Source organism: Dermacentor albipictus, chromosome 4 (assembly GCF_038994185.2).
Source record: "Dermacentor albipictus isolate Rhodes 1998 colony chromosome 4, USDA_Dalb.pri_finalv2, whole genome shotgun sequence".
Classification (NCBI taxonomy): domain Eukaryota; kingdom Metazoa; phylum Arthropoda; class Arachnida; order Ixodida; family Ixodidae; genus Dermacentor; species Dermacentor albipictus.
In genome coordinates this window covers 51,998,689-52,012,472 of record NC_091824.1, presented here as the reverse complement: position 1 = coordinate 52,012,472, position 13,784 = coordinate 51,998,689, and the positions used below count along the sequence as shown (strand labels likewise).

The 13,784-nt window shown below is 46.8% G+C and overlaps 1 protein-coding gene across 4 annotated transcripts in view; it reads left to right on the top strand.

Annotated features, from left to right (window-relative positions):
- Positions 1–13,784, top strand: part of LOC135909156 (doublesex- and mab-3-related transcription factor dmd-5-like) — a 305,350-nt gene that overhangs the window by 232,696 nt on the left and 58,870 nt on the right. Inside the window, exon 1 of one of the 4 annotated variants that reach the window (XM_065440988.2) lies at positions 2,077–2,791. The exons of the other annotated variants lie outside the window; for them this stretch is intronic. Coding sequence (XP_065297060.1) covers positions 2,347–2,791 — 445 coding nt within the window. The 5' untranslated portion in view covers positions 2,077–2,346. Of the gene's footprint in view, positions 1–2,076; positions 2,792–13,784 lie in introns of those variants that run through there. 4 annotated transcript variants of the gene reach the window in all.

The window sequence follows — 13,784 nt, the reverse complement described above, 5'->3', positions numbered from 1 at the left end:
CAACTATATTGTACGTTTCGAAAGGCCACCACGACTGGAACGTTGCCCTTGCTTACGTGAAATTGCATGTAATTCTTTTCGGCGCCGTGCACACCACCGAATTTTCTCCACTTTATACATTGCTTGGTCGCGAACCGACCTTGTCCCTTGATACCGCACTTGCTCTTGCGGCCTCAACAAGCGAGTCTATGTGCGCGACGCCGTCGCCTTGGCCGCCGACCATGCACAACAGCTTGCCCGTACTCGACTGACGGCATCGCAAACCACACAGCGGTGTCTGTACAACGCCCGCCACCGCGTGACACGCAGTTTTCGCCTGCTGCGCTTGTGCTCCTGTGGTGTGCCCTCTCGTCACGACGGACTTTCAGAGAAGCTCCTTTCCCGACACACGGGGCCCTGCCGCTTGGTCTGCCAGGTGACGCCAGCGATCTACGAAATTGTTCCCGTCACTTCTACCTCAGCTTCTTCTCGGTCATCCTGAGGTGTCGTGCAAGACAATAGGCCTAATACAGTGCTTCCAAGCCGCGGCTTTAGCTGCACAGGTATGGTGCTTATGCTGCGGGGTAGTGCTACGGATCAGTAGTTACGACGAAGAAGCTGTCAGCAGTGTGAAGACGACGACGATGATTAGAGGCTATAGCGCAGGCTTGTTGCCTTTCGGCCAAGTGAAGCGTATTGACTTGTAAATATACTTTTATATAGATTCTCGTCTGCGTCTTCTCACGTCACAATATTACTTTTGTCTTCTGCATCAGCATGACACAGACGATGTCTGTGGCGTTGCCTGCGCTTCAGTTTATTATTGAAGCAAATTTTGGGAGCAGGCAAGGCTTCCTTCTTTAAAGATCTGCCTAAATAATGTAATTTCTTTCGTGCTCAAAGTAATCTCATGTTCAAAAGATTCTCGTTGATACTGAGCTTTTGCATCAGTGATGAGAGCCACAAATGCGCAAAATGGAGCGAGATCAGTGCAAAGAAACTTAGGCAGTGTACTTGCAAGCCTAAAGAAATGGCTGTTCCGTATAAAACAAACTAGCCATCATCTTTATCTTAGTACGACTATCCTCTGAGACTAAATCATCGGCTACATTTCGGTTCATTTTTCTACCATTACTCTCGCCCCTTAATAAATTTTAACTTACCCTGGTAAACATGAAAGCAAACACTGTCGCCGAATTGCTGTAAGTGTAATAGCTTGTTTTCCTTTGAAATGAAAGTACTCTGCTGACATTTTTACGTAAATCGGAGAGAAAAAGAAGCATTCATTCCTAGGACTTACCCACACACTAAGCGACAATATTCGATCACACGATGATGGCTACAATTACTGCTTAGCTAGGTTTAGAAAAATAATCGCTGCTCGCGCACAAGTTAGATGAACATTTCAAGATATACAGGAAGGACGTTTGAAGAGGTAGTAAAGCAACAATAGATGCACTGCGGAAAACAAGGTGCGCTGCAACGTGAAGGCGCGCAGATATGTATGCGGCGCTTAAAATAGAAAAACATGTCAAAATAAACTAAGAACCAGCTGGAAGGTATTGCTCACCGCACCCGATTTCCCGTGAGTATGCGAAATTACTGTGCCGCGCTTAATGTATGATCAAGATTTAAATGCGATCGTCACTGAGAAAAAAAAATCATTAAAAGCTGCCGCATTATAACGTATGCGTTACACTACGGGTTTTAGTATTTCGAAACATCCGATTTAATGGTAATACTTCATTCAGAAGTAGCATGTCAGCTTTAATTAGTCGGCTCAGTTGATGGAATTGCAACGACAGCTTCGCAGATCCAGTAAACGCGCGTCGGTCCAAATGTCAGACACGATAAACGTGCTTGTGTTGCTTTGTCGATGGCTTGTCAGTATGAAAAATGGTGACAGCAGCGGCATCAGTATCAAATATATGGCCGACGACCATTACCAAAGGCCGTTGGGAGGTCGCCCGCAGTCATAAAAAACGCCCGAGAGAAAGAAAGCCTGCCGCCGTGTCTTGCCGCCGCTTCCGTACCACGGCGGCGACGCCGGCAGCCGCCAGACCTGGGGGGGAGAGATCCCTAGCCGCGGGGACGGATTCTCCCCGCCACACAACATCGGCGCACCGGGCGGCACCTAGGCAGGGAACACGCGGAGGGTGGAAAGCGCCACGCCGGCGATGTGGCAATCGCTCGGCGCCGCTCGTCCTTCGCTGTTGGGGCGTCGCTGGGCGCTTGGGGGCGCCTCGGCGGAGCATCAGCAGAAGCAGCCGGCGGCAGCTAGGCGTCACGTGGTCTCGTACGTTCCGTTGGTTATCGGCTGGCGAGTCAGTTGCGTGTAGTCAAGTGAGCTGTGCGGCGGCCGTTGTAATGCCAGTGATGGTGCGGCAAGAGCTGAACTTGATCATCGCGGACAGTCCGGAAGGCGGCAAAGGTGGCGGCGGCGGCAGCGGCGGCGGCAGCTCGGTAAACGGCGCCAGCAGATCACGCAGCGGAGGCGCCGCAGCAGCAGGCTCGGCGAGCTCGGCTGCTGCTGCTCCCGCGACCAATACGCCGTCGGGCCGCACACCCAACTGCGCGCGCTGCAAGAACCACAACAAAATGGTGTTGCTGCGCGGGCACAAGCGCTTCTGCCCGTACGTGGACTGCGTCTGCGACCGGTGCAAGCTGATCGCCAAGCGACAGGTGGTCATGGCCAAGCAGGTGGCCCTGCGCAGGGCCCAGGCGCTCGACGAGGCCATGGGACGCACCGTCATCGAGGAAGTCGACCCCGAGGAACTCAAACTGGCCGCCGAGAATGGAAGCATGCCGCCCGGTAAAGAATCTCAAACTCTCCTCCGCACGTCCGTGCCCTCACTCCCGCACTTCGCGCACCCCGCTTACAACGGGAGGTCCCACGCCGTCGCGCGGCGTCCTGCGGGATTCCCGAACGGGTCGCCGCGCGACACACTCTGTACTTGGTTTCCACTTGCCTGGTCGCTTTGCGGTACTTCGTAAAATGTTTGAGGCCGAATGCACGTGTTGTGCGTTCCGTCTCATTCATTTGTCTGATGCGTTATCACCGCGTTTTCCAAGCAGCGTTGCGCATTAGCCCAAGCAATCATCGTCTCCGTATATCGACCTGCGCGGCGCTCCGCCTGATTGCCGCTCTCTCGCGAGTACTAGGTGCTCGTTAACTTGTAACTTGATCAAACTTCCCGAACTGCCGGAGTTACCACATCGCTCCTTCGCTTTAAAATAGCCTCGAGCGCTGCACGTGGGCTTGCGCGCCGCTTTAGCGAATGCCTTTGTCGCTACGCTGGCCACGTGCTTCAGTTATGTCACCAAAGCATGTGCCATTCGTTGATTTTCTACGTTCGCACTACACGTAAGTGCTAGTGCGTGATATTCGACCGTGTTTCGACCTTACCTAGCGGCTACTGATGCCTTACGTCGACGTACTTATATTACCGAATTGATGGTTTCACTTGCAATTACTGAAATGATATCAAAAGCGCACGGTTCAATATAGAACGGCATATGTATGGCTGACAATATCTTGCAGAAGCAAAGGTGTCGCTGGCGAATATAAGCAAGTACTGCTAAGTCATTGCTCGCGCTCTAGCTTAGCGCTTAGTGATAGGTGTGAAGGAGGCGATATGCCTATAGAAGGAAAGCCAAGTCATAAGCACTCAGTTTGTTCGCTCAAGTCGATTTTAAGCATTCTCAATAGCCTGCATGAATGTTCGCGTGAGCGAATTAACATCAGACGTGTCAGTCCGTGCGCAGAGGGAGAGGTTCACGTATGAAGGAACAGCCGATTGCTGTCATTCACTCATGTTCTGTGCGTAAGTACATTTTAAAGGTCAAGATATGACGTTGCTTGCTTTGGCAAGAACCAAAAGCATCTAGTCGGCTGCGAACACACCGCCTTTTCAATGCTTCGAGATATATTTAACGCGGATACGTCTCCTACAGACTACATTGCATTCTCGCTCGTAAAAAAATAAAAGCGGAGTCGTTATTTAGTATCATCCCCAACAGCTTAATTTATTATCATGTACAGACCTCTGCCAGCGTTCTCTTTTATCCCAGTCTTACGCCAGCTGACTACAGCCTGTAGCTACACAATACATAATCTCATCACACCAGCTAATTCCAGGTCGTCCTCTACTACGCTGTTCTGCCAGTGACATTTATTCTAATAGGTCACTCATTATCTCTTCTACGTATTAGACGAGCACTTCAATTCCACATTTTTCTTAATCTCACCTAGAGTGCCAACTGCACACCCATGAACACACTGCTCTATACCCTAGCTCTCGTCACCTAACGTCTAACCTACCTACCATTTTCCGGCCACTTCCAGGTTGCGAGGTCCAGCGATTCTTCTGGATTCCTTTGCGTTAGTCCAAGGTACAGCCAGTATAGTTACACTCATCAGACAATCACACTCATTTACACTGAAGCAGATGTTTGTCATCGTCGGCGGCTGTGTGCAGGTGCAAATGCCACAAGAGTGCTTAGAGGAGCCTGGATACGGACAGGCGAGCCCACCGACTCTGAACTGTTAACTATGGACAATAAGTTTCTCAGGCCACTGATGCAGCTCTTGTACAAAGAAATACTGCAGGCATCCATTTAACTTACCGTATGGTAGCCACTGCGGTTCAGAAAAGAAATTTACACTGTCCGAATGCAGTGATTCAAACTCAAAAGTGACTTAAAAATAGGCAACAGGTTCAAGGGCCTCTATCCTGTGTCATCTGTTTTAGTGTCGGCAATTTGCTGTTTGAAGACCAGACGCGAACTCCCCTAACAGCATCTTAGATCCACCAGAGGAGCCGAAACTTTTTTAAATATTAATTTACTGGTCATCTATGATTTGAGAGGGAGAGATAACTCTTCAATGAATCCTGGAGCACTTTACCTGGTGGCATGTCCGGCATGCTACTCCGTTTGGGCATGATGAAGTATGAAACCATATGCACAGCGCGTGTCGCCCCTATACACAACACACGTAAAATACACAGCGACATTCACATAGAAGCTAATTTACGTATCTTATTGAGAATCGTGTCTCCTGCGAAGCTTGAATGCGCAGTCGTTGAGCGACACGCAGAGGCACCGTTAGTCCGTGGGCCTAATACATGTCCTGGCTCAAGGTCTGATGGTCTGTAGTTAAGGTTCACTGCAGATGTGAGGGCTCAGTGGCGATCTCATGCGTTTAATTTCATATGGGATTGTATTTGGTTTTATCCTCATAGGTTACTGTCTGGAAGCTAGTTGGGTCACCTCCATGTCGTATTTTACGCAGCAGAAGGTCATGAGGTCGATTTTCTGCAGCGGCGGCTGCTTTCAGATAGCGCTAGAATGCAAAAGCTATGCTGTGCCAACATTGCCGTGTGCATTCAAAAGACTTATGTGGTCCAATACAAACCCGGATAATCCACTATACACACACATAAACAGCTATATTTCTCTCATTCCTATAATATTGATTTTGGACAAACATAACGCAATTTATTCTTTCCCAACTGTAACGTTCTATGAGTTCTTAATACTGGAGTTTGGTGCTTCTTGGGCAGATCTTAACAGGGCAATGATAGGGTATAGCTGGTGGCTGTTCATATTATTCTTCGGGCTCTATATGTGCAACTATATGTGCAGTGTATGTCACTATACGTGCACTGTATGTCCAAGTGTTCCCTGTTCCCGTGTTTCTGGTTTGTGTGTCGTACATGGCACACAACGAAAAAAGATAGATCTTTCACTCAACGAAAGCTTCGACGTGCTTCAACTCGTATGGGCTGCAGCTAATCATGAAAGAATATTTTAATGCGTTTTCGGAATTGATAAAAAATTTACATTGAAATTGAGCGTTCTTCAAGGAAGCGGTGTGCGGAAAGTTAATGTAATATTCAGTCAAACAATCCAACCTTTCATCGCCTTTCAGTTAAACACAACTTATAAATTTTAGATGAATCAGGAGTTTCGCTGACTTTCTCAAGTTCTCCGAGTGAGACATTCGGCGTTGCTATATTTATTAGTTTCATGCGCACTTTTAGTTCGCATATTGGCTTTATTGTTATGATTCGTGCATTTATCTTTTGCTGTGAAACATAGAGAAATAGAGTAGCCAAGCTACTCTTTACGTCACTCCCTTCAGAGCAACACATCTATAACAAAACATAACAGAAAATTTAAAAGGAATTTCGGGGAAGAGAGAAGCGCGTATTTTCTAAAGCCGCTTCGTACTTCTTTGTCTTTTTATCAGTGACAAGTGCTGAGCGTCGCATCTCTCTGAGAGTCAGATATCGATGGATGCCCAGGTGACTCTAATGAATCACTTACACTGAAATTTCGCACACGCGTGACGTTGGGCGCCGACAACACTTACTTTTGGGTTTCTTTGCTACGGAAAGTGGGTTTATTTCGTGTTACTTCCAATTTCCTACCTAGATAGAAATTCCCGCTTGCACGGAAAGGATGAGCGCGAAATGTCTCTTCATTTCCCCTGAGCAGCCGTGGTGTAATGGCTACGAAGTGAGCCAGGTCCACAGGGTATCGCTATAATTCCAGAAATCTTATCTCTCGCCAAGCTTTCATAACGTATCGGCGAAGACCTTTCGTAATACATCTACATGCTAGCAGTATGCTGGTGAAGCACTCTCCAGGCGGTTAATAATGACGTCTGTTTTCTTAAGATCTTGATGAGGGCTTGTTGGTTCATTTAGAACTGAAGTTGAACAGCGCGAATAAAACAAGGACACGAGGAAACAAATACCACAGACAAGCGTTGTATGTGGTATTTGTTTCCTGGTGTCCTTGTTTGATTCGCGCTGTTCAACCTCACTTCTAAAGACATACATTGTTCCGTAAGATTTTTACGGAAATGACGTACAATATGTAGGAACCCATGTTGATTCTGCAACAGCGATGCGGTAAAGCGGGAGCAAAATATTCCACAAGGGGCCGTTCTGTAGGGAAACGCATATGGTGCACTCATTTCATAATCCACTGGTTGGGTGTTATGAACACATGTGGTATCAGTGGTGTTAACTGAGTGTCTCGCCTCCGAATGAACCCGCAGAACGGCAGTGCAACTAGTCCGACGAGGTTACGGATACAAAACTAAAGATGCAGCGAAAAGCCTGCGCCATATTTCTTTCTTGGCGAATCCAATTGTCAGCTTTCCCACCATATATATATATATATATATATATATATATATATATATATATATATATATATGTGTGTGTGTGTGTGTGTGTGTGTGTGTGTGTGTGTGTGTGTTTGTGTGTGTACAGGGTATCCCGGGCTACACTAAAACCGAAGCAAGTGAAGAACGCATAAGCGGCAAGGCAATATTATACGCATAGTTTCACCACAACCGCCTAATTACGTGGTTTCCAGCGTCTGTGCAGGTACTGCTGCTACTATTGACCGCCATCGTTGACAGCCAATAATATCGCCTAGCAATTCATGTGTACATCACTTGCTTTGGGTTCGGTTTACATTCGGTCACCCTACTTATAAGTAGAATTTATGTGAATGGAAATCGCATCAACCTAAATGGTGCTTAAACGGAATAGCCGCTTAAACGGGACAACTGCCTAATGGTTAGTTGGTTTATTATTAAAGCAATGCAAAAATAAATAAATAAAGGGTTAGTTAAACGGAACTACAGTTTTCCCAACTCCGGGTAAACGGAACTAAAATATCCATGGAGGATTTCAATACTCCCTAACGCGAATTTTGAGCGCAGCTGTATAGGTGTTTTATTTGGCGATTGATTGTGGCAAGGAATTTGATTCTGAACGACAAGGTCCTCTCGGCGGCGCCGCAGAGCCTCTGCTCGGGCAGCTCGTTTGGCGGCAGCGGCAAACGAAGGATTTCCGCCAGTAGCGTCGCTCATTGTTCAGAAAGAAAGCGGGAACACGGGAACTCGTGCCTCGCCCGGAGCGCATTCTCTAGCGCCGGCGGCGGCGCAGACGAAATGGCGCATGCGCAGTGGGTCCGAAGCCCACGCCTGTGCTTTGTTCTCACGTATGGTATCGGTGGGCTCGCTCGCCTCTTGCCTGGTCGTCGCCGTTGAGCAGGTCTCGATCGGCATTGCGCTTTTCGCCCATACACTTCCACCATACTCTCCTCCTCCGCCTTCCTCCTCGCACTCTCTTCGCTCTCACCGTCTTTCATCCTTCGCTGTGCTCGTTCGCTTGTTAGCATCCCAGGGACGCCGACGCTGAACGCGCGAAAGCACGCCTGAAAGTTGCGCTGTAAGTATTACCGTAAATTAAACTAAGCGGCCAACCTCAGCAGTAACATTGATTTTTGGGGGGCTTTAGTTTGCGGGCTTTATCGCTAGTTCTCAACATTGTCGCCAACGCCGTAAAGGCGGCCTGATGCTGTCTTTTGCTGGTGCTTTGGTTAACGCAGCCCGACTGTGGCCGTGCCTGGATAGGGTCTATTTGCGTTGGCAAATCCGGTGAGTTGTCAATTCGCTAAGTGTTTCTGGTGGCCATATAAAAAGCCTGTACAGAAAATGAGGCCTTCACACCGAGCTCACGCTGCCGACGAAGACGAAAGTTGTAAAATACTTAGAGAGTCATCGCTTGACTACAACGGCTATGTTGTTTGCCAAACGACTCGTTCTTTATGTAATTATGTTTCATTCTGGTAGCTGCACTCAGCGGCGGCGTGCAAGTAGATACTTCGTAAAATTCTTTGTAACCAGATCTGCTGAACCTATGTATCTTTCCCTAGCAATAATATATATATATATATATATATATATATATATATATATATATATATATATATATATATATATATATATATATATATATATATATATATGTTATCCATTTTTGCCAGCATTAGGATAAATGCGCTGTGAAATTACAGCGTTTCACTATGGTTACGCTATATGGTGGCGAAATCCGAAAATATCCGTGCACTTGGATTTAGGGGCACGTTAAAGAACCCCAGGTGGTCCAAATCAACGGAGTGCCCCACTACGGCGTGCCTCATAACCAGGTCGTGGTTCATGCACGTAAAACCCCATAATTTAATTTTAATTTTACGATACCCTATGTGACGCATGCGCGGAATTATGTCACATGTGGCGGAAAGGGTGCCGGGGCCAGAGCCCCGAACTTTGATTACAGGGACGCGATACAACGGCATCTTCACGACCGCGACCGTTTCAGCCACAGGAACTGACGCTGCCGTCTCCTCAAATTGTTTCGACGGCAGTAAGCATTGAATCGCATCTTCATTGAAGCTAGGGCGCCGATGTAGTGATGAGAGTTTATTTCGGCCACGTCACGTATATTCACATTCTCCTGATCATTTTCTTGGTCGCGCTACCTCACTCGGGGTGTACTCAGTGTCCCTCAGAACAGTTCACCAAAACAATTCATCTTACCAAAACTGATTAAAAACGCTTTTATTTATGCTTCTTTGGACATATACGCTGCGCTGGAGGTGAAACCGTTGTTACGGATATACATATCAGAGCACTTGGCTATTTCGGCTATCAAATGCGTATGCGAATGTAACCTTCAGACGCACAATAGTTTTCCCCCTTTAGGGAATAGCCTTATATATATATATATATATATATATATATATATATATATATATATATATATATATATATATATATATATATATCACACATTCCGAAAAGAACCACTCTTGCATTTATTGGTGCCTCAAGGCGTAGTTGTCCTTCTCTCTCCATCGGATTTATTTCTCTCACGGCTCACGGAGAGAAAATATGTGCAGTAAGGTATGGCTTATTATTATAGCCGCGAAGAACACACGCATAAAGTCGAGCTTCGCTGAAGAGTCATTATACGCTACGGGCAAACGCGCATAGCGACACGGACTGGACGAAGACAAGCAAATCTCCAAAGTCCCTCTAGGTGGTTGCAATGAAGATACAAATCGCGCCGCTACACATAATAACCGTATCGTTCGCGCCAAGAACATTGTTGCCGATAAGTGAAGGAAGAACACGGCGTTGAAGAAACACCACGACCTGACGCATGCCCTTGTGTGCTTGCATGTTTAGTCGGCCACCTTGGCTCTATCTGTATACAGCCTGTCAACACAACACATATATGTATATATCCGTCATCGCCGTAATATATTAGTAGCAGTTCTCTAAAGCGAAGCTTCCTTTGCCAGCCCTCCCGAATATTCCTGACTGTGGCTGCAAGGCTGCGCTGCTGCTGTCTTGCCAGTTAGATCATACTTGAAAAGAATTGAATTGCATGCTATATATACGACAGTATTTAACCTCGGTCCCAGAGCACAGCAGCCTTTTAATCTGACCATTAGACTGCAGTCGCGTGAAAACCTGTATGATATCGTGCCGACGTCTGCTAGCTCCTTTAAATGATCGCCGCGTTTGTTGTATTACGTATCAGCGGCGCTTGAGAGCATGTGCACGGGCGCAAATTTATGCATGCCAAAGCCGCAAGAAGGAAGTGGATCCAATATTTTCGGCGTTTTATTAACCTCTGCACGAAAGCTTCGCTGCACATAGACTCTGAGATGTGCGTCGGATCTGCATAATTTATCCAGTAAACGTGTCGCGACGGCGCTTGTGACGAGTTCAACAATTCTACACGTGTTGCTCCGACAGCCGTTATGTTTGTGCGAATTTTAGAAGTCCTTCTGCCACGTAGAACGTGCCGGCTTCGGTAAGCGATTTGTGAACTGCTGGCCACAAACAGCAGAGCACTGCTCCATTTAAGGGAATGTCCGAATGTTGTCTTGCTGCCTTGCCTCCTCCCTGGCTGCGTTTTCGTCTTGTCTTCTCCACTCTGGCACGGCAAATATGACTCGGCTTGTTTTGCAATTCTCCTTCGCTTACGCACCCATCGTAAAAAAAATAATATATGTGCGCGGTACCGTATCAGGCGACGATGCTGTTTCTACCAGGCATATTCCGCGCCGCAGTTCGGCGCGAAATAGGTCCCGCAGGGCATAGCAGCTTGTGACACTTTGTTAAAACGAGCTCGGAACAATCGCCCGAAAGGTTAAGCACCTACAAAACGAAAAATGACAAACAAAAGCTAAAGAACATGTGCATACGCACTGCAACTGCGTCACAGTGAACTCGTCGCGACAAGAGACAAAATAAACAAGAGTCTAATGTGCCGCACGGATACGTAGCCGCATATGTTAGTTTGCATACAACAGCTGTTTCCGACGGCGAGCAAGATGGCGAGCAAGATGGCGAGCGTGTTCACTCTTGAGCGATGCCGTCGCAGTCGCGGGGTGCATAAAAAATGTGTGCGCGCAGTTCGAATAACGAAATGGTTGAGCGAAATGCCGAAGCGAGCGCTGAACGGGAAACGGGGATCCTCGAGTGCTTCACTGCAAATCCTACGGCGATGCTTTCAAAGAATTTGCTTTTGCGATGTCCAAATTTTAGTGGTTGTCACTGCGTGCGGCCGAGCAAGTTCCAGCAGCTTGATCTTTCTCGGGCTGCGCTGAGCGATTTTTTTTGTTGTTGTTTGAATTTTCCTACGGTCGAGCTTCAACTCGGTAGGAGGCTCGCAAACCTGTGTATGAAATTCTTGTTAGTTAAGGGACTCGAGTCTTGTCTGTTAGCGCTCGCACTTATTTGTGCGATGCGATGTCGGTTGCTATGCGTTCCTCTTCCTTTTACCATTTTTTCTGCTTTTCGAGCGGTTGGGTACGGTGACCCTTACAGGAAACAATGGATCACGGAGTCTCTTCCAGTGCGTGCATGTGTCGTGTTTATAGGCGTTTACGTTATTAAAATTGACTGTTAATTCGGCTATAGCTACACTGCGTCCACGGCGAGTGCCTTAACGTCGCAAGGTTGTTATATACAGTGTTCCGAAGATGTCAACTTGAAGTAATTAAGAGCGGGCTTGCGAGGAAAGCGTCAGTCCGTAATCAATGTTTGGACACGGATGCTTCTCCTTCTCCAGTTAAAAACTTTTTGACCTTGTTGAATTGAAGAAGGCAAGCTCCTGGTCCGGACGTTTACTCTAGCTTCGGCTTACTTTGTTGGCCCACAGTATAAGAACGTCTTAATCAAAATTAAAATTTTTTCAATGTTTATATAGTATCTTGCTTCTGCTGTGTCGTCAAGTTGGAAAATTTTACAGCACTAAACGCGCAATATATTTCCAGCTAACATAATGTGCAAACAAACGAAGCAGTTGTTTTATGTGCTTATATGTACCAGCACTTATTCGTTAGTGTGTTCTTGCGCAAACATTTGTTTCCGTCTTTCGGTGTGCAGTCGCCTGACTTATACATGCTCACAAATACTCATATACGCAACTGAATTTACGATACATGTAGGTGACCCAGAACATTCAATATTAATAACGTGTAGTGACTCTTGTGGAGTACGTCGTTCGAGATTGCGCTAGTTGTAAGAAACTAAGTTCCACATGACGTCCTATATTCCGACGCACTAAAGGTTGAGTAGCTTGTCTTGTTTGTACGGTTTTATATGGTGCTGTTGATTGATGTGTATTGCGGATTTCAAGTCATGTTATGTAGGTCAAAATAACATCATTGATTACTCGCAAGTAATGCTCGTCGTCGCCATACGTGAAGTTTAACTTTACGTACTTTTTTGCAATATCGTGAAGATTATCGAGTCCCCAGAACGACCGTAACTTCGACATTATTCTAATTACTCGTTTTAGCGCCCTCGTCATATTATGTTAGTAGCTGATCAAGGAAGCCCCATGGTAAATGGATTCGCACTCACGTGGCGCGCACGTGACCGTGCAGGTGAGCAAACGCCAAGCAATAAGCAGCAAGAATATACCGAATTGGAATTCTCCTTACACATACGCGAGACGTTCGGTGTAAATCGGACACTTGTAGGTGAAAAACGGAAAGCGGCCACAAATACAGCAAAACAAATTTCCTTCGACCCGTATAAAATTACACAGAGGAGAAGAAATGAGAAAATTAATGAAGCCACACTCAGTAACTACGGCTGCCTTCAGGTGGCTCCGGAATTTGGCACAAGGGACCTTCATGGTGTTCCGAGGGAGAACTACACAAACCGTCTGAATATTGCCGATGGGCTGTATGGTTGTTACTGCAAGTTCGGCTGGTTACCTGCTCAGCCCCGCCTTTAAGGGGCGAATTGTAGGAACTGTTGAAAATCTAAAAAAAAATAGAAAAACCACTCCTGAAATTTCCCAGCGGTGAGGCAGGTGGGTTGAGTCTTACTGCCACGCATAGGGTCGTACGGCTGCCACCCTTTCCATCCAAGGCTTCACAACAGCGTACAGCAGCTCGATATGCCCGTTCGAATTGAGCCTCAGTCCGCTTGGAAGTACCTGTGTAGGCGTCTGATTCCTCCAATTCTGCATGACGTGTTACGACATCGGTCTCTTGCCAAGACTTTTGTCTTGCTTATATGTTCTCCTCTTCATGTCACTTGAAACGCCCCACCTGATATAGCAACCCCTGAAATAGCAGGCGTGACATCTTCTCTTTGCATTCAACTGCCTTTGAGAGATTTTCCACAAGCCCGACGTTGCCATTTCGCTACGGCCTTTGGGAGGAATTATAACTGGAAAATTTATCGCAGCCTTAGATACACTCTAACGCTACTTGTTGCCCTTTCATGATCTGCGCAGATCTGTTTGAAAATTTAGCGCCGTTGTCTGAAGGATAACTTACCGTTACAAGACACCTTAGGCCTGATTGTAACGGGTACATAGAGGTACACACAGGCACCTAGAGCTTTCGCTACTATGTACCTGCAAGACATGGTTTCAATCCGCGTCCGCTACGGGCGGCCTTTG